General features: G+C 42.8%; 1 protein-coding gene across 2 annotated transcripts in view; it reads right to left on the reverse strand.

Moving 5' to 3' along the window:
• PPM1H (protein phosphatase, Mg2+/Mn2+ dependent 1H) overlaps positions 1-25,446 on the reverse strand; it is a 261,881-nt gene that overhangs the window by 7,715 nt on the left and 228,720 nt on the right. Inside the window, exon 9 of one of the 2 annotated variants that reach the window (XM_043564780.1) lies at positions 14,583-14,734. The exons of the other annotated variant lie outside the window; for it this stretch is intronic. Coding sequence (XP_043420715.1) covers positions 14,583-14,734 — 152 coding nt within the window. The remainder of the gene's footprint in view (positions 1-14,582; positions 14,735-25,446) is intronic. 2 annotated transcript variants of the gene reach the window in all.

Here is a 25,446-nt window from a genome sequence, read left to right on the forward strand (position 1 = left end):
TCAATGTCTTCTCTTTTTTCCTCCTTAATCTCTTACCAGTAGGCCCACTACCATACTAAACTGGACCTAAAGCTTCTTCCCAGTACTCATTCAGCTCAACCTTTCTCCAGCACAGACACCGCTGACCATCTTTTTTACCTGTGATATCTCCTGTCTTCCTAAAGTCTCTTTTTTTGGGGAGAGCAGGGGGTGGCCTTCCACACCTACTACACGCTCCAAGTACTCCTGTGTCTGGGCTTCTATGACACACAGCACAAATCCGTCTCTCTGATGCTCCTTAAGTTCCTCGGTAGACCCCAGTTAAGACTTAAGAAGTAGTCAATAAATGTTAACTTCTTTTCACTTTCAAGGTGGGACTTCCCCATCTGTCATCCTTAGCTAACGTGATTCCGAATCTCTTAGGCAAGAAATCATAGTCATTTTCAATGCCACCTCCTCACCCTGATACTTTTCAATGATAGCATCTACAAAGCAGAGTAGGATTTCGCAACTTTGAATTTTAAAGTGTATTTCACTAGTGACATGTGGCTAATTAAAATAAAATCTAATCTCAGTTATTACAACGCAAGCTAAATTTGCTTATTGTAAAAACTGATACATCAGAGCTTATCTCTGCCATCGCTAATATATATGTATTAATATATATAACACTTCCTATGTATTTTCTGTTTATTATGTTTTTCTTCATCCTAGCTGTCAGGTTGATTGCTTTAACACCTTTTCCATGCCTCAATGGTTTAGAAGTGATAGTTTATTTCTATCATTTTAGTAGTTATGCTTAAGTTTTTAATATGTAGGTTAATCTGTATTTATGTCCTCCTCCAGAAAATAAAGTGATCTTAGAATGCCTTCTTTCATCTAACATGTTACTGCCTGGTAGTTGAATTCTGTCTTATTTTTAAGCCTCTATTAGTCATTTTTATCATTTATAGTCTACAGTTATATAAATAAACCAAAATACTAACTTCTGTGCTCTTTGAAATCCATTCCTTCCGAGTTTGATTTTTTTCTGTTGAAGTCCATTGTTAGTAAACAGTGGTCTGTAAGGGATACAGTCACCCAGTCTTTGGACCACAAAAATCTTTATTTTTGCTTTTAATCTTGCATGATAGCTTTATTGGGTATAGATTTCTAGATTGACCATTATTTCCCCTCAGCAGTTTAGAGATAATATTTCATTTATTCTGGCTTCTCTTTTTGAGAAGTCTGTCTTGTATCATTTCTTTGCAAGTAACAGTCTTCTCGGTAGCTTTTAAGTTTTTACTGTTGTTTTGTTAGGATGCTATGAAGTTACACTAAGAACAGTGAGGATTCCTTTTTCTCTATCATGGTTGGAAATTTGTTTTACTCTTTCAAATGAGAAGATATTTCTTTGATTTTGGAAAATTCTCAACTGTGAGCTTTTTGAATATTGCTTGCCCTCTATTTTTTATATTTTCTACCATTAGACCTTTTCATTTTACCTTCCAGATTTCCACTTTTTCCCGTTCTTTTTTCTCTCTCTGTGATTTCTTTAAATTCACTAATTCCTGCTTTAAGCAGTTTACTCTTCAATCCATTCAGTACAGTTAACCCTTCAACAACACAGAGGTTAGGGGCACCGACCCCTGCACAGTCAAAAAGCCAAGTAGAACTCTTGACCCTCCCAAAACTTAACTATTAATAGCCTATTGTTCCCTGGAACCTTTACTGGTAACATAAACAGTTAACATGTATTTTGTATGTTATACTTATTACTGTATACTTACAATAAAGCTAGAGAAAATGTTTTTTAAAAATCATAAGGACGGGGCGCCTGGGTTGCGCAGTCGGTTAAGCATCCGACTTCAGCCAGGTCACGATCTCACGGTCCGGGAGTTCGAGCCCCGCGTCGGGCTCTGGGCTGATGGCTCAGAGCCTGGAGCCTGTTTCCGATTCTGTGTCTCCCTCTCTCTCTGCCCCTCCCCCGTTCATGCTCTGTCTCTCTCTGTCCCAAAAATAAATAAACGTTGAAAAAAAAATTAAAAAAAAAAATCATAAGGAAGAGGAAACATATTTACAGTATTCTGTCAAAAAAAAATCCATGAATAAGTGGACTCATGAAGTTCAAACCTATGTTATTCAAGGGCCAACTATAGTAACTTTATTTCAGTGACATACTTTCACCATTGTGAATGTTCATCTGGTTGTTTTCCACATCTACCTTTTCTTACCTTGTGGTTCTATGTGTACATGTTTAAAGTTTCAACCTGTTCTGTTGGGTTTTCTTGGTGAGTTAAAGGGAAGGCTCCATTGTATGTAGTTATCCTTTCTCATAGTGGATTTGAAGGTAAGACAGAAGTTTCTCTTCAGTAAGGGTTGTTTGTGCCCTCAGTTACAGAGAGAGCTTTGGATTTGCCTTTACTGGGAGACACTCTGGGTTTTTCTAGCTGTAGAACATATAATTTCTTGGTTTTAGGATTCCCATATCACAGGAGTGGTGTGAGGTTGAACTTCACACTTTTCCTGTGTGGTGAGCCTACCCAACTGTAACCCTCACAGAGCTTCAGTTTCATTGGGTTCTTGCCATCACCCACGCATCCGTGTGTTTCAAGGAAGGACGGCCCCAACCTGAGTGGGAGGCTTAGGGAGAATGCCTAGGATCACTTCTTCCAACACTGCTGCCAGGAGCTCAGATTCCTCCACATGACTTCTCTTTGCCAGACTTCTCTGGTGAGTGTGGTATCCCTCTCTGTGAAAGAGCAGTCCGTGTGCACAACTGAAGGGGACCGATTAGATGCTGTATTCAGGGACTTAATGGTACAGCTGAACTCCAGGACCAATTTCCTGACATTTCCTTCAGGCTACAGGAGACCCAGTACTGAAATGGAGTGAGAAACATTCAGGTAAAATGAGGTGACCTGCAGAACGCTTTCCTCATAAATGATCACCTCAACACAACCCCAGAAACCAGCTCTTGGAAGGAGGTTGTTTGCCCCAACTCCAGTATTCACCCAGGCTGGTGGCCATTTCAGAGTATACTGACATCCACATTTAAGAGCCAACTTGCCTTGGGCATGAAACCATTTGTAAGGTTGCGTTTTTATCAAAACCGGTAGGAGAAAAAACAACTTTCTCTGATGGTAAAAAACTGGGTCTCCTCGCTCCCATTTGGTTTGCCTCCAAGGGAAACCTGACAAGGGCTGCCTGGTTGGGAACTCAGAAAGAAACGGCTACATGAGACAATAAAACAGGACAGCTCTACAGATGTTGGTACTGAGGCTGACCACAGGGGCATACGCGTGCCATAGACGGAGTCAACACATGAAATTGAAGTACAAAGTACTCAGGAAAGCAACAAAGAATATATATGGTGCAGCTGAAGACAGTGACAGGGAAGTGGATTCCAGTACACCCGGGCCGGGGCTGTGAGGCAGGCTTGAGGAGCCTGGTGATCTAGAAACTGACGTGGAGCAGAGGAAGGGCCATTCTCGATCGCCTTTCTTCAGAATGCTCGGTCAGACTGCAGGAGAGAACTGCTGGAGCAGTTTGAAGGTTTCACTCTCCTGTAAGAAAGAATCTCCCTGGGAGACAAGTTTTGTATTTTGAGAACATTTTTCTTCTCTAGCTGAAGCTTTCAATATTGATCAGCAAAGCTCTGCTCAAAGAAATGGCTATAGGGAGGGAGCTGACTTGGCAGGCAGCACAGGGCTTGGCTCAGAGGCTTCCTCAGGCTCTGAGGGGGAGGGAGCAGAGAAAGGACAGCAGGGGAGGGAAAAAAAAAACAAAGGGAAGAGGGCTGAACAACTATGGGAAGGCCAGGAGCTCTGTTCACTAACAGGGTGGAAGGAGGCCGATAAATCCTCAATTGTCTCTGTTGTCCCAGCCACGTCGGTGGCACTTCTTAGTTCTTTCACCTCTCCAGCAGGGCGCACAAAGGGCTCAGGGTGTGGACGCAGGTTGCCTAGGGTCCAATCCTGGTTCCCCGCCGCCCTCCGCCCAGATGGGCACTCTGGAAAAATTCCTTAGCCTCTTGGAGCCCCTCTTTTCTTACTTATAAATCTGGATGATGATAGTGCAAACCTCAAAGGGTCCTCCAAGGAATGAATGAGATCCTTCCACAAAGCATTCAGCACAGTCTTGGGTCACTTGGGTCAGAGATCAGTAAACGTTAGCTACCATTCTCCCCATTAAACATAAAATGCCTTTCTCTTCCCCGAGAGATTTGCCTTCAGTCATCCACCTCTTTCTTACAGAGTCTGTTTCTCACAGAGACCACATTTGAATCAGCACTGGTGTCAAAAATACTGTCCATTTCAGGCCCCAGGCTATAACCGTGCCTTAAAGGCTTTAATAGTTCTAGTTGGGTGGGAACTATTTGCCATTTAGATGGTACAGATCTTGGGCTTTCGTGGCAGGAACTGGGGGATTAATGGGTTCCAAATATTTGCATATAAAAGGCAGCGTCCATCTGCTGATGCCCAGCAGTAATAGAGTGTGATGGGAACAGGAGGAGGAACCTTTTTTGCATTCTGAGCAGGCCTCTGAAATTTAAGAGGTAGAAAAGCTCTCCTAAGCTTTGGAACATTGGCAGGGATCTATGGTGACTGGGTGGGTGGGGGGGTGAGGGGTGGCTTGGAGAGGGCTCCTTATTGTACTTGGAACCAGGCAATTCATCCCGGGAGGAGGCATGACTTAGGCTCACTGCTGGGAGCTGACCCACATGTGTCCCTTGTCCAGCTCTGAAGTCACTGAAACCACTCGTCACAGCTTCTGTCCCCTGCCCAGGGCATGGGGATCCCAGTCAGGTGGAACACCCTGACACACTGGAATAATGATGGCTACTGTCCGTGACACGGCCACTGTGTACATTAGGGGTTTATGTGGCAGCAGGTGCAAGGCCACAGTCTGGGGAGAGCTGCCCACCTCCATGGGAGAGGGTGAGAACATTTGTCAGGCCTTCTCCACCCTTGTGCCCCTGACATCTCCTCCCTGGTTCCTTAGGTGGTGCATGTTTGTTTTAGTTTGTTTCCCAAACAGCAAAATTTCAATGTGAGAGGGAGCAGTAGACCATTTCCTTTTCAGTCTTCCCTGGCAAGCCCTTTAAAATGCCCTGACGTTCCAACTAAGTGGCCACACAGCTCTGCTCCAGCAGCCACATAAACAGCAGTGAGGGAGGCAAGATGGGCCTGGCCGTGTGCTGTTTAGAGGCAGGCTCGCAGGCTGGCTTCCAAGTTCTCATGGGTCTAAATACACTCAACATTGCAAAAGAAACAAAAATGCAGATTTTATCTAGTCTTCAAACAGCAGATCAGGCACTCACAAATTTGTTCCTAAGACATGTAATTGATACTGGGGAGGGGGGAGGGTGGTGGTGAGGGAACCCTTCCTTTTTGCATCTGAGGCATAGTTTTTCAAAACCATGTGGTGCTGGTAGAAATTAGTTCAGCTAATTCACGGAAAGATTTCACAAAAAGAACTTTAGTCTTTTGCCAAAATAAATTTCGTATTATCGAGGAAATACAAACTGGCACTTAAGAGCTGCATCAGTATACAGCTGTCAGTGTTGGTGGGTGTCTTGCTACTAACTTCCCACTGATTAATCTCTTCCTCATCAAGGCACACAGATCTGAGTCTTGGAGAGCGTGGACCTGAAGAGTGACATCTGAAGGAGAACCATCAAGACGGCTTCTCTTATTAGGGAAATGCTCTGTGGAATTTACATTATATGGGTACTTACAGATTTAATACCCCATAATAAGCGCCTTGAGTGTCATGGCAGGAAGACTAAGGATCATTAGGTCCAAGTTACAAAGATGAGATTTCCACAGACAGGTTTTGGGCAATCGAGGACTGGCAGAGCCTTGCAAAGTTATGCTTTGGCATTTGGAATATGGCTACATACTATGCTTTCATGTTTGGTTAACTGTTCTTTGGCTCTATTTCCCCTTGGCCTTACCCATGCCCTTACCCCTTAGTAATACTGACAATTTCTTACTTTCTGACGAAATATCAAGCATCCTCTTTGAATGTTTACACACATGCCTCCATTTTGAATATTCCTCACAAGAGATCTACCGCTAAGCCTTCAGCCTGACAGAGGGGATAAATCAATCCTAGATATTTTGCCTCAGAAAAGCCCTTCCAGGCCTTTCTTTGAGCACCCGCTCCAAATTGTGCAGGGTGTGTAGGCCTCAAAAGAGAATCTCACTGGTATTACAGAGAACTACAGGTTGTGCAGCCCAACCTTCGTGACTTCCAACCATCCGACTCAAGTGCTAGCTTGGTAGATTTCCTATACACGATCCAATTCATAACCCCACGAAGACTCCCATACCTGCCAGCCCTGCTATACTTCAGGGAATACTCCCATCAAAAGAAAAGAAAAAGGGAAGGAAGATGGGAAGGAAAGAAGGGACTGAGGGAGGAAGGAGTCCCACCACACTTCTTCTGACTTGTCCATAACGCCTCCTTTTAATTTTCTGGTTGCTTTGTGGAAACAGTTCAAAACAGCAAAAGGACTTCATAAGATAGAGTCAAGAAGATCAGACAGCTTATTTTGACTCCATCTCTGCCTGAGAGGATGGTGTGAGGGTCAGAAATTCACAAACCTAATCTTTTTTTAAATTTTTTTCTTTTCAACGTTTTTAATTTATTTTTGGGACAGAGAGAGATAGAGCATGAACGGGGGAGGGGCAGAGAGAGAGGGAGACACAGAATCTGAAACAGGCTCCAGGCTCCGAGCCATCAGCCCAGAGCCTGACGCGGGGCTCAAACTCACAGACTGCGAGATCGTGACCTGGCTGAAGTCGGACGCTTTACCGACTGCGCCACCCAGGCGCCCCCACAAACCTAATCTTTAAGCTTCCCTCACTCTGAACTGTGGAGGGGGAGATGCTATTTTAAGTTCCTTGTTGGGAAGGATATCATCACAGGAAGACAATGCTGGTAGTCACGAAGAAGAAAAGAAAAAGACAAAGGAAACAACCTACACGTAACATTAAAAGCAAAGTCATCCAAAGGCAACCCCCCAAAGTCCTGCCTGTCACAGGGCTAATGGTCTGCCTCTTTCTGTTGTGCTACATTCTAGACAAAACTGTGTTAACTCAGCAGAACCCAGAGTAAAGCAGCCCCATTCAAAACCTCAAATGAAGAAACATTTTGTGGTTCTTCTCACTTGTTATGTTGCCTTCCCTCCCTCTCAGGCCGCCTGCCCTGGGGGTACACCTTTCCTCTCTCATTTTCTATCAAACAGTAGGCTGACCTCATCTGGTCAGTGCCTCAGGTTTGAACCCTCCTCCTTTCTCCCCCACGACCACATAGACAAAACTTCGGTCTTGGGGTGCATTTGGAGAGAAAGGAATCTTGGCCAAGGAACAGCCCACAGAGCCTCCAGAATTATAAAGTGAGTCTTTCCTCCTCACAGAAATTATAATTTAGGCTAAAACTTATTAGGATGGCTTTCACTCATGTTTGTATTGCACAGGAAGATCAGAACAGCTTCCAATCAAAGTGAACCCCTGTCATGGCTTTTGGGACTGAGCTGTCCATGGGCCGCACAAGGGAAAAACTCACAGGGCATGAGCACGGTGCCCACCTCCCAAATTACACACAGATGTGTACAAATATGTCACACACGGTAAAGAAAATTTTACACAGCTTCGAAGCCATGAGTGTGAAATAAATTCAGTTTTTCTGATTTCCCGGTATTGTTTAAATTACAAAGGAGCACACAGGGGTAGAGCAACAACCCACATCTCAGGTTTTCACCATCAGATGGCACAGAATGTTTGCTGATTATGGACTAGGATGAACGAATTACACAAATTCCCGTCATTATTACAGACTCCCTTTCCTACAACTAATTTGCACATTCATTAATCTTGTGAGTTCGTAAGGTTGGCCATAACCTGGCCCCTTTCCCTGTCACACCTCATCTGTGGACAGCACAGACTGAGCCCGGTCAGCCCTCCTGACTGTCTGCTTCCTTGACCATGCCATGATCTCCCTCCCCAGCTGCACCTTGCCCTACATTGCCCGGCTCACACTCATCTGTTCTTTGGGTTTAAATTTAGATATCCCTTCCTGTGGAAGGCTTTCTTGGGTATCCCTTGCTCCCGGTTAGGCTCCTCTCTTTCATCACTTATGTTGTAACTTCCTTATGTTTCCATAACCCCCTCTAGACTCTAACCTCCCAGAGGGCAGGGGCCAGGTCTAAACAGGTTCCCTAATAATATTTCCCAAACGAATGAATCTGAATTGGAGTTATCTGGCAGAGATGAAACCTTTGCCCATGGTCTCCAGCCTGATATTCTCTCTCTTACTAATAAAACTGTGCTCATCTTACAACTTTCCCTTTGACACATCCATCTATCTGATACAGGATTCTTTCTTTGGCTTTGGTTTGCCATCTTCCCCAAAAGGCAGACAAAAAAAAAATCTTTTTCCTTCCTGCCCTGTTTGTTCCACGGAAATCCCTATAAGCCCTGCTTCTGGAGGCAGTTCTTCTGAACCCAGGAGCCTGCTCTGACCTGGTGTGCACCTGCCCAGCGACAACACTGTCCATGGGTTACTGCTCCCTGGAGGGCAGATTTGTTGCCATGGAGAGAGGTGGGCTGGTAAGCAAAACCAAGCCAGCCTGGAGAGATTAAAAAGAAAAGTGTTCAGTGCCTTTGCACTCATACCTGTCAGCCGGCTTTGCAAAGCTTTATAAAAACAATCACAGTAGAGAAAATCAACGAGAATATTGCTAACAAGCAGGTTATAAAACACAGATTAAAGATAAAAGCTCAACAGGAGAAAAACGCATTTAAGCTCAAATAAAAGAATCCAAACAAATGGATACCAAACAAGTCTAAGAGGGAGACAGTCGAGCTTCACTTTTTTCCTCAAGGGGTATTTTTTGTTGTGAAATACATGAAACATAGAAACACGGCATCAAACAGAATAAATTCAACAAACAACAACAAACATCACTGCTCTATGAGGTCAGTACTATCGGAACCCCCATTTTACAGTTGAGGAATCTGAGGCACGGAGAAGTCCAGAAACTTCTCCAGGCACACTTCTAAAGTGTAGAAGGGGCAGAACCTGGATTTGAACTCAGGCAGTCCGACTAGATTCCCTGCTAGTAAGCACTAGGCTATACTGCCTCTCATACTTTACGTACAAATACTTAACTACAACATGTATATAGTTTCAAAATAGCATGCATAATCATGTTCCTGCCATCTAGCTAAAGGAAGAGAACATTACCAGGAGTATCTCAGAAGCTCCCCGTTTAGCCCTTCCTCAAGCACATACATTCCCCTGCCGCCCGCTACCTCTCCTACCAAAGTAACTATTATCCTGAATTTGGGGTTAATTCTCTTGCTTTTTGTTATAGTTTTATTATCTATACGCCTAAATGATATATTGTTAGTTTTCTACTTCATGTAAATAGAATCATAATATGTGTATTCATCTGTGACTTGCTTATTAAGCTCGACATTATGTTTTGGAGATTTTTCCCTGCTAATGAGCACAAGTTTGGTGCATTCCCTTTTTTGAGCTGTCAAACATTCTGTCCTTAGTTTATCCATCCTATGACATGTGTGTTGATTGCAGCTTTTGTAATAAGAACAATTCTGTGGATCTCTTTTTGAGAGCACCAGGTCACCAGATCTTTTAGCAGCACCAGATCACCCAGATGGTTGGTTAAAACACCAACTGCTGGGTCCCACCACTGGAGTTTTATTTGGTAGATGTGGGGTGAGGCCTGAGAAATTGCATTTGTAACATGTGCTCAGAGGATGCTGGTGCCATGTGAGCCAAGGACCGCACGTTCAGAACCACTGCTCCAGGGTACAGAACTAGGAGAACTTCGAGTCACAGGATACACAAACGTCCAACTTCACCAGGGACGCCAAGTGTGACCAGTCCTGTCTACAAATTCACAAAACCATCTACGGTTGCTCTACATCTTTAATTTTACCTCTCTGCTTACTGCATTTGAGTGTTTTATTTTGTTTTTTGTTTGTTTTTTTAAGCAGGCTTCACACCCAGCACAGGGCCCACCGTAGGGTTTGAAGTCACGACCATGAGACAAGACCTCAATCTGGACCAAGAGTTGGATGCTTAACTGATTGAGCCACCCAGGCACCCCTGCAGTTGGGTGTTTTTTAATATATTTATTGAGGTGCCTGGGTGGCTCAGTCAGGTGGGTGACGGACTCTTAGATGTCGGCTCAGGTCACCATCTCGCAGTTCATGGGATCAAGTCCCAAGCTGGATTCTGCGCTGACAGGGTGGAGCCTGCTTGGGATTGTCTCTCTCTCTCCATCTCTCTCTGCCCTTCTCCTGCTCTCTCTCTCTCTCTCTCTCAAAATAAATAAACTTAAAAATATATATATTTACTGGCCATTAATGTTCTTCTGGGTCATGAGTGTTTGGTTCTTGCTCATTTTTCTACCGGGTTGCTGAGCTGTCAGCACAGAGCCCGATGCACAGCTCGAACACACAACCATGAGATCATGACCTAAGCCGAAGTAGGACACTTAATGGACCAAGCCACCCAGGTGCCCCAATTATGTTTAATTTTTTGAGGAACCACCATATTGCTTTTCATAGCGGCTGTACCATTTTATATCCTTAAGAGTGGTGCACAAGGGTTCCAATTTCTCCACATTCTCACCAACACTTGTTATTTTCTGGTTTTTCTTTTTTTTTGTTTTTTTATTTTTGTTTTTTTAAATAGCTATCCTAATGGGTAGGGTGATAGCTCAGTGTGGTTTTGATTTGCACCAATTTACATTCTCACCAATAGTGTGCGAGGGTTTCCTTTTCTCCACATCCTTGCCAAACTTATTATTTATCTTTCTGATACTAGCAATTCTGACTGGTATGAGGTGATATCTCATTGTGGTTGATTTGCATTTCCTTGATTAGTGATGTTGAACATCTTTTCATATGTCTGTTGGCCATCTGTAAGTCTTCTTTGGAAAAAGGTTTATTATTCAGGTCCTCTGCTCATTTCTTGTGTGTGTTTTTTTGTTTTTTGTTTTTTTCTCACCTGGGGTGTTGAGTTGCCCTTTATTGGATATATCACATACGGCAAAATTCTTCTCCCACTCAGTAGGTTGCCTTCTCATTTTGTTGATGGTTTCCTTCCCTGTGCACAAGCTTTTTAGTTTGAGGTAGTCCCAGTTATTTATTTTTGCTTTTGTTTCCCCTCCCTGGGGAAACACATCCAGAAAACTACTGCTAAGGCCAAGAGTTTATGACCTACGTTTTCTTTTAGGAATTTTATCATTTCAGGTCTTTAATCTTTTAGTTTACTTTTGTGTATGGTGTATGAAGTGGTCCAGTTTCATTCTTTTGCATGTAGCTGTCCAGTTTTCCCAACATAATTTGTTGAAGACTTTCTTGTCCCCATTGTATATTCTTGCCTCTTTTGTAGGTTAAGTGACCATTAAAAGGTGGCCTTATTTCTGGACTCTCTATTCTGTTCCATTTGATCTATGTGTCTATTTTTGTGCCAGTAAAATACTGTTTTGATTACTACAGTTTTGTAGTATATCCTTAAATCTGGGATTGTGATACCTCCAGCTTTGTTCTTCTTTCTCAACACTGCTTTGGCAATTCAGGTCTTTTGAGGTTCCATACAAATTTTATGATTATTTTCTTCTAGTTCGGTGAAAAATGCTTTTAGTATTTTATTTATTTATTTATTTATTTATTTATTTATTTATTTATTTATTGCTTTTGGTATTTTAATTGAGTTTGAATCTGTAGATTGCTTTGGGTACTATAGACATTTTAAGAATATTAATTCTTGTAATCCATGAACATGGGATATCTTTCCATTTTTTTCCTTCTTCAATTTCTTTCCTCAACGTCTTACAGTTTTCAGAGTACAGATCTTCACATCCTTGGTTAAATTTATTCCTAGGTATTTTATTCTTTTTGATGCAATTGTAAATGGAACTGTTCCCTCATATTCTCTGATAGTTTGTTGTTAGTTGTATAGAAATTCAACAGATTTCTGTATATTGATTTTTTTATCCTGCTGCTTTACTGAATTCACTGATCATTTATTTTTATCATATATTTGTTCTGTTTTCTTATCTATAACTTTTCCTCCCATTACTTCTGTGTTTACTCTGCTTTCTCTCCTTAAATTAGATACTGTTGTTGAAGTAAGAACCACAGATCTAAATTTTAAAATTAGGACAGGTATTGGGGTGCCTGGGTGGCACAGTCAGTTAAGTGTCTGACTTCGGCTCATCATGATCTCACAGTTCATGAGTTCGAGCCCTGTATCTGGCTCTCTGCTGACAGCTCGGAGCCTGAAACCTGCTTCAGATTCTGTGTCTCCCTCTCTTTCTGCTCCTCCCCCACTTGTACTCTGTTTATCACTCTCACAAAAATAAACAGTAAAAAAAAAAAATCAGGACATGTTTTTACTAATAGTCTGCACTCAGGAAAAGAACATATGACTTACAAGTAGATAGCTCTACTCCTTTGGCTCCTAGCACCTACAAGTTATACAAAGTCTTTAGGTACATGTTTATGTGTATAATATAGGCAGAAATAGCCCCATAACACAAGTCAGCTCTCAAGGTCTTACTCAGAAAATCTTTCTCTGTGGTAAAGAATCTACAGCTTGTGGCCAGGGGTTCCTTGTGATACAGTAGGGAGTTCTGGAAAAAGGTATCTTATGACATGGAGGGGATGTGGGTACTTCTGGCAGGTTGGGGTGAGCGTAGTCTTCATCTCTGCATAGTTCATTAGATGAAAAAAGAAAAAAAACCTCAGATTCAGCCTTTCAAGTTTCGATATGCAGTATTCTTCCCATTATTTAAACCCCTAGTTATTTCTAATTTTTATTATAATTTTTTGATTTGTAAATTATCTAGAAGTTTGTTTTCTGATTCCCTGTAGGTTTTCTCTCCCTTAATTAGTCTCAAAGTTATATATTCTATTTGTTTTGTAGTCTTTTTAGCTATTAAAACACATTTAAAGTCTAAAGCTAAATGCGTATAAGAGAACCTCTTTCCAAATAGAATCGTAGTATACTGTAGCCAATTACTACCCCCGTTGCCAATTTATTGTGCAGTTTTTATTCAGTATTTTAATTCTATCATTTTTTACTACCACACATTAGACATCCTTGTTTCTGTTTTGCACAGTGAATATATCTACAAATTTACTAAGATCCTAGCTTAATCCATTCGACTTCTCAGATCTTCCATCTGGATATATCCTTCAGAATTTTCTTTCACGCAGTTTGGTTGCTGTTAAAATTCCTCACATTGTGTTTTGCCTGAGAATGTCCTCAACTTATCCTCTTCAATGATATTTGTACTACATTAGAAAATTCTTTCATATATGTTAAAGAAAAACTTACACGTTAATAAAATATTCTTTTCTTAGGCAACTGAAGATATAACTCACTATCTTTTGGCTCCTATTGTTGTTTCTGAAAAGTCAGCTTTCAGTCTAAATGCTATTTATATACATATCTGTTTTGTCTCTCTTTCTGGCTGCTTTTAGTAGTTTGTTTGTTTAAAGTTCTTCAGTTTCACTATGACATACCTACTTATAATTTTCATTTCTTCTGCTTGAGATTTGTTGGGCTTTCTGGATCTTCGGTTCATTATCATCCAACAATTCTGGAACTTTTTCTTTTTCTTCTCATCTGCAGTATTTCCTTCCGGAACTCTACTGAGAGCATCTTAGGTCATAACCCTAGTCTCATAATCTCATTTTACATTTTCCCTCCTCTCTGTCTCTCTGAGCCCTATTATGGAGTATTCAGATCCATTTTCCAGCTCACTAGTGTTCTCTTCAACTGTCTCTAATCTGTTTAATGCATTAAGTTTGTAATTCTTATTTTTATATTTGTTATCTCCAGAAGTTCTATTTCCTTACTTTTAAAATCTGAGCAATCAATTTACAGTCTCTGGTCCGTGTTCCTATTTTCAGTGCTTTAAAAATTTTTCTTAAATGTTAAAATATTCATTTGTATTTTCGACTGATAAATTCAAGAATGAAGTATTTACAGGTCCCACTCCACTGTCTGCTGTTTTTACTGGCTTTTACGCACAGTGAGTTGTTTTCCTTGTGTTCGAAGTCAAAGCTGCCTTTCTCCTGAGAGGAATTTCTATTTATTTCTGAGGGTCACCTAGAGTTGTTGAGGATATTTACATTGCCATTATGCTACAAAGGAAAACCTACTTTAATCTTTCTCTCTTTCCCCAAGGTTTCTCAAAAGAAATAATTTCCCAACAGATAAAAATCACTGCTGGGAGCATTTGGTATTGCTCTCATCAGGAGGATCACAAATTGGATTATTTCCACTTTGGAATTATGAGGGAAGAATGTGAGAAACATATGCTGTCGAAATATCTTACAAGTCAAATTCTTTATACCACTTGCATCTAGGTTCAACTTGAGGAGGGCTTTTACTTGGCTGTGAAAGTACTTCTAATAAGAAATGTTATCCCTTTTGCAGTTCGGTTCCTAATCCATATCAGCTCTACTACAAATCATGAATGATGAAAAGTGCACGATTATTATTTATTGTAGTCACACCGTGTAAAACTGGCGGAAGGTATAACCCTACAACCATAAAAATACACAAACCTGTGAGGGTCATCTGGATCACAGTTAGGAAGAAACTGAGAGATGGCTTCTGCCACTTCTTCATTTGATAAAACATCCCAGAGTCCATCGGTGGCCAAGATCAGCACATCATCTGCTCCATGCTCATATTTGGAGAGATCGTAGACTCTTACCTGAAAAGAATGGGAATACTCCTACTTAAGAAATTGGGAGCACGTTATTTCCCATAACAAATTGGTTTCGGAATTCGTTTCTTCTCCCACCTCGGCTAGGGGTTTTTAGGTACGCGCTCTGAAGTACTTGGTTGTGCAACCAGCTTTGTGGCCATGGGTAGCCTCCTTTGGAGACTTGCTGTATAGACATATGGGACTCAACAGGTGAGCTTAAGAGTTGACAAGGAAGAGTTAATTGAAAATTAATGCCTGAGACATAGCTGGAATGATACTTATAATAGATACTGTGCGAGCCAGAAAAGCAACCTGAGGCTTGCTTCCTTCCTTCCTTTGCACACCCATTCCACAAGTAAGGGCCTGCTGTGTGCCAGGTACTCTATGTATAAAGATGAATAACAGGGGTACCTGCGTGGCTCAGTAGGTGAAGCCTCTCACTTCGGCTCAGGTAATGATCTCTCTCAGTTTGTGGGTTCGAGCCCTGCGTCAGGTCTGTGCTGACAGCTCAGAGCCTGGAGCCTGCTTCAGATTCTGTCTCCCTCTTTCTCCGCCCTCCCCCCCTCTCATGCTCTGTCTCTGTCTCTCAAAATTAAATAAAATGTTTAAAAAAATTTTTTTAATCTTAAAAAAAAAAAAAAAGATGAATAACAGATTTCCCTGCTTCTTAGCTCTGTCTTTTGGAGAGATAAGGCCAGCCCTGGATCTTTAGTAGTTACTCTGTATTTGTCTAGGACTGAGGAGACACTTTATTTAATGGGCTCACTTGAATCACATTTTGGCTTACCTGTTTGAGCCCCAAGGGGCAGGATTTCTTTCCTGTAAGGATGGGGCTCAGACACTACACTCAGGTTTAAGAGGCCTTAATCTAGCCTAAATTACAAAGGACACATGCTAAGTCTGAATCTCCGAAGTGGGTCTTGGCAAACTTGTAAGTCTTTCCTCATCTCTAGTACCTGGAATGACTTGGGATATTTCAATATCCACCTAACCTCTTTGGGAAGGACAGAATAACCTTGATGAAAGTAGTAAGAATAAAAATCAAGCAGTATGTGGGTTAGGCCACAACTCTATTTTCACCCAACTTTGGCGGGAAAAGAGTCTGGGATTTTTTTTTTCCTTTTAAAATTTTAACATTTATTTATTTTTGAGAGACAAAGAGAGGCAGAGCATGAGCAGGGGAGGGGGGGGGGGGGGAGAGAGAGAGAGAGAGATACAGAACCCAAAGCAGGCTCCAGGCTCTGAGCTGTTTGTTAGCACAGAGCCCGACGTGGGGCTCAAACTCACGAACTGCGAGACCATGACCTGAGCCGACGTCGGATGCTCAACTGACTGAGCCACCCAGGCGCCTCAAGAGTCTGGGATTTCATTGCCATTCCCTCCCCATTTGGCAGAACCAGCCCCTGTGTATACACACCTCATGAACTAAGGGCACAGGCAAGTCAACTTCATCAACCTTCCAGTTCCTTCAACCCTTCTCTTTTTTCCCTCCTATCTTCTAAAAGCAAGTCTGAGTAAAAGCTGTAGGTCAGCGGAAGGTCAGGGAGAGGAAGGAGTTTATAGGGTTTAAGCAACCATGTGTCCCATCACACACAGTCACTGCTAGGTCATCTCAGATCTGGAGAGAATTTGATTCTAAGAGGCCGACAGACTGTGCAAATCCACATCTTTGAAAGCCAAGCCTCCTAGCTTTAGAAAGGTTTGCCCAGGCCTGTGACACCCTGACACAGGGCTGGTCCTGTGGACTAACAGACTACACCCAGCAGCACAAAACAACAAAATAGCACACGCCTACCAACAGAGCCCTTGGAAAATGAGCTCAAATGAAAAGCAGCCTCCAGGTACCAGGCCTCTGTGGCCTGCTAACTGCGTGGTAACAATTAGCTAATGGCTTGGTGCACGGCCCACACAGAGGAGAAGAGAACTCAGGGGTATACTGGACTGGCTTTTAACATTTTCTCAAAAGGCATATTCACTTTGAGGGTAGAAGTTTACATTCTAGAGAAGGCACTGTGCCTCATGAGGCCAAATTAATGAAAACAACAAGGGGGATCTTAAGCTTACAGCAGTCTGGAAAGTCCCAGATGCCAGAATTCGATCCTCAGGGCACTCACTGAATTCATGTGGTCCAGTTTTCACTCAATAGAGGCAACCAAATCCCTTTTGCTTTAATTTGTTGTGACTCCTGGGCGCCACAAATGTTAGAGCAGTGCTTCTTAAATGTTAATGTGCCAGGAATCAGTTGGGGATCCTGCTAAAAGGCAGATTCTAATTCAGTTCTGGGGTGTGGCCGGAGGCTGTCTTTGCAGCTTACTTCCACGTGATGCTGATGCTGTGGGTCCTTGGACTGCACTCTGAGTAGCGAGGCTGAAGAGAATGCCTACTGGCCCATTTGCAAACAAGGAAATGTAGGCCTTCGTGGCCTCTGTGATGCCTACACAGACTATCCTCTAGGGCAGGCTTTAGAGAGGACAGCAAATGTTGGCTCTGGGCTCCCAAGTTCAAGTCCTGGCTCACTGTGTTATTATTTCCAGTATGCGATGACTTTGCCTAAGAGAGACTGCTAGCTTCTTACTGGGGTAGGTCTACAGTACATTTCTGTGAAAATCTGAACTCCACAGAATAAAAAATGTTACAGGAGGTGGGGGAGATGATGTCAGGTGCTCCAGTTCCAATCTTGCGCTTGTAGCTAAATAGGAGATTCCATCTGCCTTCTAGCGCCTTCTAAAAGAAAGATTTCTAGGTCTGAAGATAACATCCATTTAATTTCAGGACTACCCTGGGTTTGGGGTGCCAGAATCGTTTCAAGTGCTTTCTGCTGGCCAAAAACATGTAGAGATCTGAGCTGTTTAAGCTTAAGTTATCCTGCCCACTACTCAGCTGGAGATCTAGCCAACAGAATGGGAGTGGAACGATAAACAGAAACATGTTACAAAATGCTCTCTTCAATTCCATCAATAAATTGAATCCTTCCCTAATTCTGCTATTCACATTTCCACACACAGTTCTCTAATGCTGTTTCATTAGCCAACACGAAAATCCTTTCAAAACCATTCTCGAAGTATTTTTAATGTAAATAATAAAAAGCTGGTCTCAACCCTGTTCCCTGAGGCACTCCCCAATTAACATCCTTTTAGGTTTTTATTGCTACCCTTTATTTCCTGCCCTTTAGCCAATTTCCAAAGGACTTTGCCAACTTTCCACTTACAACTCGTGTCTTGTACATTAACCTGTAATGCAGAACATTTTGTGAAAATGCTCTCAGAAAAACTGGGCTGCAGCACAAGACAACCCGCTTCACGCCCATCCTCCCTGGCGGCAAGGGCTTCAAAGGATTCTGGCGGGCTCTGGAGTCCTGACCTCCTCTCCCTGCAGCTGTTGTTGGCTCTCCTCAGTCAGACCACACTCACCTCTCCAAAGTCCCCTCTTCAATTCCGTAAATAGCATCTTGATGTTCCAGGAAGCCTCACATTAAACTAATGGGCTCTGAGGCTCCCCCGGACTCAGACACCAGGAAGAGAGTATCCCAGGCCCCAGTAGGGGCGAGGTGTTTATGCAAACGCCTTTGTCTGCAGGAGAGCTGGAGAACAGGGTCAGGGCTTTGTGTGGCTCCTTCCTGTGTTCCCAGCTGCCCAGAGAGGGAGAGAAAGGCCACAGGAATCCTTGAGATCCTTGCAGTTTTTCAGAGTGATATAATTTGAGCTGCTGAGAGACGGATGGAGCCTGTGTGGGTCCATCTGCCCTCCTAGAGCCGCCTATGTGTTGACTGAGCACTTACTATGTGCCAACTACTCTTCTAGGTGCTGCAGGTACAGCTGTGAACAGAAGTGACGAAGTCCCTCAGAGCATCTACACTAGTAGAGAGACAGACCCACACACTGCAATGTCAGAAGCCGACAGGTGCTCTGAAGAAAAGTCACAGTAAGAAGAGTGACAAGACAGTCCTTGTAGAGGACCTCCCTGGGAAGGCACTGTGTGAACAAAGATCTGAACGAGCGAGGTGATATCCCAGAGTCCCTTCCTGTGCTCCCCCTTCCTTCCCTCAGGGACCTGCCAACCCTCTGGGCCCGGTTAGATTGGGGGCTGCAGTGCCACATGCAGCTGCCAAAGCACTCCTGAGGCAAAGCAACCAACAGGCAGCATCGCTTTCTCTTCCCTGGTCCGCGCAGTCGCCATCCTCCATATCCCATGAGCACGGCATTTGTACCTGCCAGGTCCACGTGTCTGTCTCTTGCACAAGACTGGTTATTCTCAGATTTTAATGTGCTGAAGAATCGCTTGGGGTGCTAACTGAACAAATTTAGATTCAAGGGGCCACTCTTTAAACATTCCGAATGTGTCGAGCTGCGCCCAGGCACCAGCTTATGTAGGCAAGGGCCAGGTCATTCCAACGCAAGTGGTGGGGGAGCCTAGCCTCGAAGACACGGTCATCGGCAATAAGCTCCTCAAGGGGCAAGGTCTGAACTGGCCTGTTTCTGTCCCCAGAACGCAGAGCATTTGGTGAGCAGTCAATAAATAACCAAGAGAAGCATCTGCCTCATCGGACACTGACCCTTGTTCTGCTTACAGCGAACACCCCTTCAGGTGGTCACCTTCTCTTCCTTCCCAAGATTCAACTTCTGGAGGCCAGAGACCCCACTTTGCATTTCTTCTGTGAGCCTAGCAGTATTTTTTCAGAGTAAATAACAAGAGACCTTCAGGACATACTTACTGAGGCAAAGAATAAATGAGAGGAAGGGAGGAAGAAAAATAATACCACGTATGAGATCTAGTCAGAGGACGCTCTAATATGGTGACCGGGCCGATTTAGTTTTTTACCTTGGACACTTCCAAGCAGCCACCCAAATCCAACATGCTGATATTGGACACAAGTAGCAGACTCTTTCCTTTTCTTCCCCTGTCCTCACTGGAGCTGCTAACAAACAAAAAACTCAGTGTAAGGGAGTGGGCAGGAAAGAGTCTGGGGGCACAGAAGAGCCTTGGCTAATGTGCCCCTGAAGGAGCCAAGTGCTGACTGCTCTCGCAGGACCCTCGGCTTCAGAGCACTTAGAGACATCCTTAACGTCATCGCCGGGCATCTATTTGCACAGGAGCTTGTGACAAGCGAGTCTTTAATCGAGTACTTCTACTCAGGGCTCGGCTGCAGGCTGCTGCTTCAGTGTTTGTGTAATGTGTGTTCACCTCTTAGCTCTATTACTGATGACATTTCAATGACATGTTGGGAGGGCTCACACTAGTGTAAGCTGACGCCAGCTTCTTGAAGCTACTTTAAAAAAGAATCCATCAGTGGGAATGCAAGCTGGTGCGGCCACTCTGGAAAACAGTATGGAGGTTCCTCAAAAAACTAAAAATAGAACTACCCTACGACCCAGCAATTGCACTACTAGGCATTTATCCAAGGGATACAGGTGTGCTGTTTTGAAGGGACACATGCACCCCCATGTTTATAGCAGCACTATCAACAACAGCCAAAGTATGGAAAGAGCCCAAATATCCATCGCTGGATGAATGAATAAAGAAGACGTGGTATATATATACAATGGGGTATTACTTGGCAATCAAAAAGAATGAAATCTTGCCATTTGCAACTACGTGGATGGAACTGGAGGGTATTATGCTAAGTGAAATTAGTCAGAGAAAGACAAAAATCATATGACTTCACTCATACGAGGACTTTAAGAGACAAAACAGATGAACATAAGGGAATGGAAACAAAAATAACATAAAAACAGGGAGGGGGACAAAACAGAGACTCATAAAAATGGACAACAAACTGAGGGTTACTGGAGGGGTTGTGGGAGGGGGGGATGGGCTAAATGGGTGAGGGGCACTAAGGAATCTACTCCTGAAATCATTGTTGCGCTCTATGCTAACTAATTTGGATGTAAATTTTAAACAATAAAAAATAAAAATATTTTTTAAGAAATCCATCAATTCTTCCATTTGCCAAATCTCAGCCGCTTCTCTAGGATGCCCTCACAGCTCTTACAGCTTTATCAACTCAGCAAATTCTCCCAACCCTTTTTCCTTTTGAAGTACTCAGGGCAGGCCCATGAGCCCCCATGGCTGAGGCCTGGCTTTCTGAATGGCAAGAGCCCTGCCATTGTTATAAGAAGCCCTCACTTCGGGTCTCTGCTTCTAACCAGCTTTGGGACTTGAGATAAACCACTTACTGTCTTTTGCTCTCAATTTTCTCATCTCTGAAATCATTGTTTAAAAATTGGAAAAAAAATGCGAGGACACCTGCTCTACCTATTACAGCTAGAGCCAGTATAAAGGTCAAATGAGATAATACGGACGGAAACCACAAATTCTAATGTACCACATGGTATTTTTTTTTTTTTTATGGCACCCATCTCAGGGCAGAAGACCTGAAAATAAAGCAGCTGGGGGAAGGAGAGGAGTAAGAGTCAGGGCCTTGGGGTTCAATTACAAGTCTCATTTCAAATAACAGGGATTGCGACTCTCACTAGTGTTCTTAGCAGAAAAGCCAGATGGTTCCCAAGATAAAGGATGCCAAGAGGTAGTAGAAAATGAGGGCACAAAGTCTTATCCTCTCTACCCCATGTAGCCAACCATGAAGCTCAACCTATAGAACTCTGAATATGGCACCTGTACTAGAAAAAAAGAAAACTCCAGCATATTCCCTGTGGTCCTACAAGCCAAGTCGATTATTTCAATGTTAGCATTTGAGCAAGCCACCAAAATTGCATCCAGGGTCTCTGTTGCTGTGATTCTACCTACACTATGCCATGAAACACATACTGAACTTGGTGGCGAAAGATGGGTTTGAAACTCACTTCTCCTTAAAATTCAGGCAAAACCACTTTGGTTACTCATGTTTTCAAGGTTTACTGACCACCTGCCGGGAATATAGAAAGAAGCACTGATTCATCCTATGGAGTGCTGGGGAGAAGCAGTTGAATCATATACCTTACACCTAGTGGGAACTGCAGCGACCAAACCCTGGGGAGGTGAGAGGAGGGCTGGTGTGCTTTGGTGGCTTTATAGAGCTTGATTTGGCTATAGTACTGGACTTTCACTGAGGAATGGTGAGGGATGAGGCATGACCTTTCACATCTTCAGCGTCTCCCTTTGTGGAATGAAAGGTTAGGACTAGGTGGCCACTTCAGATGCTTACGGCACCAATGTTCTCAGACTCTTTCATCACAGGATGAGTTAGGGCTGGATGTGACTGGCCACATGACCTCAGAGCACCTGACTGCAAATGCATCAAGGGACATTTAAGTATTATAAGTATGTTGGCTGTTGGGGCTGTGGGTGTAATTTTACATCTGAAATATACCACCAATATTCTTGAGGGTTTGCTTTTTCTATTGTAGTCTACAGACAAAATAAATATGCGATTTTTGAGGGTGGATACCACGTAATAGCTAAAACATTTCTAAGCCAGCTAAAATAGTAGGTAGCATGAAAAGAGCCTGAAACTGTACCCAACACCTAGTTGCTATAGCATAAGTCTTCCACTGTCTCCTCGTGAGGCCAGTACTTTGCAGCTCGGTGAGGTAAGCTACAGGAAGGAATTTCCTTTACATGCTGGGCTTCTCTCATCATCTACTCCTTTCTCTGGGCTTCCAATGGCTTGTGCACCACTGAGCCAAAGGCTCACTGAATGAATCAGTGAGTGAATGGGCTTGAATCTAGCTTATTGATCATTTGAGGAATATGTTTCTGTTCATTAAAATGTCCATTTATAAAGGTCAGAGGAAACCCCAGCCTGTGAGTGAAACTACGTGGGTGCAGTGTAGGTGGGTTAAGTCATGTCTAATCCAGTGACGAGGCACACAGAGTGACCATATGTCCCTGTTTGCATGGGCCAGTTTGGGTTCATGCTGTTTTCCCAGCATAATTATTACTAAAGTCCACACTGACAGTAAGTTATATATGATCACATAACGAATAATTAGTGGAATGACTGCTATTTTTTACATGTGTAGTTGCTAATGCTGGCCATTGGGGACTCAACATAATCACATAACCAGAGTGTGTTCTTACTTCACAGGACTTCGCTCAGAATGGCAGGATTTCAGAGAGCTCTAGTGAGCAAGAGAGCAAGTTACTATGGACCTTGCCTTAGGAGAGGAGACACAGTCATGCCTGGTGGGCTCTGGGGCACCTGGTGGGTGGCAAAGTCAATCCGACTGATTGTGGTTCTTCTGAAGCAAGTAGCGCAGGTCTCAGCAGACCTCTGTGCACGTGGAGAACGAGGTATGTAGTATCCCTAACCTACCAGTCTGGCGCTGAGCCACGTGCACTGTAAGACTGAATCACACAGTCCAGGACTGGAACATGGATGTGTAATGAACCCATGTGGGGATTATAAAACTCAAGTTCCTGAAGCACAGTGAAGAATGGCTTATGACAGTATTATTTAAAGAGTGGTCTTTGGATCACCTGCTTGAGATTGGTCTAAAAATGTGAAAACTCCTAGGACCTACTCTAGACCCAGTGCCTGAGATTTTCAGGAAGTGGATTCTAGGGATTTGCTTTTTTGGGGGGAAAAATTACTTTATTCAAATACCAGGCTTATCATACATGGCCCAAGAACACTCAAATGATAAACCAGATATACACAGATCTTAAAAGAGTGGTCTTCAGCCATTATAGCCAATGACGCCACGCTTGCTATCATCTGCTGAATGGTGTGGTGGCCACCGAGATGTGGATGTTGTTTTATGTTGGCAAGAGCATAGACATGCATTTTTTAATATATAATAAAATCTGTTTTTATTTTTAGTTTTTAATTTTTTAAACTAAAATCTGCACCCAGCATGGGACTCAAACTCATGACCCTGAGATCAAGAGTCACATGGTCTGACTGAGCCAGCCAGGCACCCCGGGGTTGCATTTTTAAACAAACTTCTCAAACTGTTCTTTTGTGTATAATGCAATAAACTAATGCAAAAAAGGATACTGCATGTTTAACTGAAACTGAAGGGGATCACAGGGAAACAATTTCTAAGGAGAAGAAATATTTGACACAATATAGAGGTTGCCTCCCTTGTGTGACCATAAATTTTATGAGTTGCCAAGCAAGATTTTTTGGTGTCAGAGTAAATGTCAAATTCTGGTTTTATTCAAATGGCTGGTTACTTCCCAAGGCACTTCCCAGTGGAAACAAGCCGTTAAAATGTCACACACATGCATACAAGTGATTCTTACGGCTAGAGAGTTAGCGATACAGAGGACAGGCTAAGTCAGGAGGTCTTCTCGTGTGTGTAGGTGCAGGTGGCACCACAGACGAACGCTTCTCTACACTCTTAATACGATTCCCCCACCTTCCCCAACGTTTTCAAGGTGGTGGTGGGAGAGGGGGGAGGGGAGCATACATCACCCCAACAAAGAAGAAAGATGCGCGAGATACTGGTTGAAGGGCACAGACTTCCAATTACAAGACTAGGGATCTAAAGTACAGCATTAGGACTATAATTATATATAACCTGTATATGCTGTAAAACATACATACACTATATAATATATACATACACTATATATATATATACACTAGTATATATACACTAGATATATAAAATACATATACATAACCTATATACAATAACTTTACTGTATTATATACTTAAAAGGTGCTAAAAGAGTAGAGCTTCAACGTTCTCACCACAAAACAGAAATGGTAGTTATAAGATGTGACAGAGCTGTAGTGGTAATCATTTGGCAATATACAAATATAAATGCATCCAACCAACACACTGTATACCCTAAACTTATATAATGGTACATGTCAGTTATATCTTTAATAAAACTGGAAAAAGTGGGGCATCTGGGTTGCTCAGTCGGTTAAGCGTCTGACTTTGGCTCTGTGAACTCACGGTTCGTGAGTTCGAGCCCCGCATCAGGCTCTGTGCTGACAGCTCAGAGCCTGGAGCCTACTTTGGATTCTGTGTCTACCTTGCCCTCTGCCCCTCCCCCACTAGTGCTCTTGCCTTTCTCTCTCCCCCAAAATGAATAAATATTAAAAAATTAAAAAAATTAATAAATAAAACTGGGAAAAGAAAATTCTCAAATACCACTGTCCTAGACTATCAGAGTATCCTTAGGTAGAACTCCTCATTTTTCCTTTGTAAGAGTATCTGTGGTTTCTGAGGCTGAAATTTACAATCTTCACAGCTCTCTTTAAAAAAACTGAATACAGAAATAATTATGAATACAAACATAGATACTAATGTGTTTCATTCAAGAGAGAAGAAACAGAGACAAATTACTAAACCATGGAAAATGAGGTCTCTTTCTTTTGAGAAATGTTTACAAAGAAATGATTCCTGACTCTAACCTTGCTTCTCCCCCCTACCTAGAACATTCTTCATGCCTTACAAACAACCAGAACTCAGTAAGGACTGGTCCAAGTGAAGAGCCCTGATAACTTATGTTTAACTAGCTTCTTTGTAAATCTGCCTCCATTCTGCAAACTAGATGACCTCTGTTGAGTAATTAGCTAAACAGTTAACTCATCAACTTATTATTAGTTTGCACGGGAAAGAAAGATGATTATTTCTCTAATCCTCAGGTTTTCACAGCAGGGAGGGCACTCTCCCCCCCCCCCCAAATTTGTTTGTTTGAGACAGAGAGAGAGAGAGAGAGAGAGAGAGAGAGAGAGAGAGAGAGAGAGAGAGAACACGTGAGAAAGGGAGAGAATCCCAAGCAGGCTCTACGTTGTCAGTGCAGAGCCTGATGCAGGGTTC

The sequence above is a fragment of the Prionailurus bengalensis genome, chromosome B4 (assembly GCF_016509475.1).
Source record: "Prionailurus bengalensis isolate Pbe53 chromosome B4, Fcat_Pben_1.1_paternal_pri, whole genome shotgun sequence".
Classification (NCBI taxonomy): domain Eukaryota; kingdom Metazoa; phylum Chordata; class Mammalia; order Carnivora; family Felidae; genus Prionailurus; species Prionailurus bengalensis.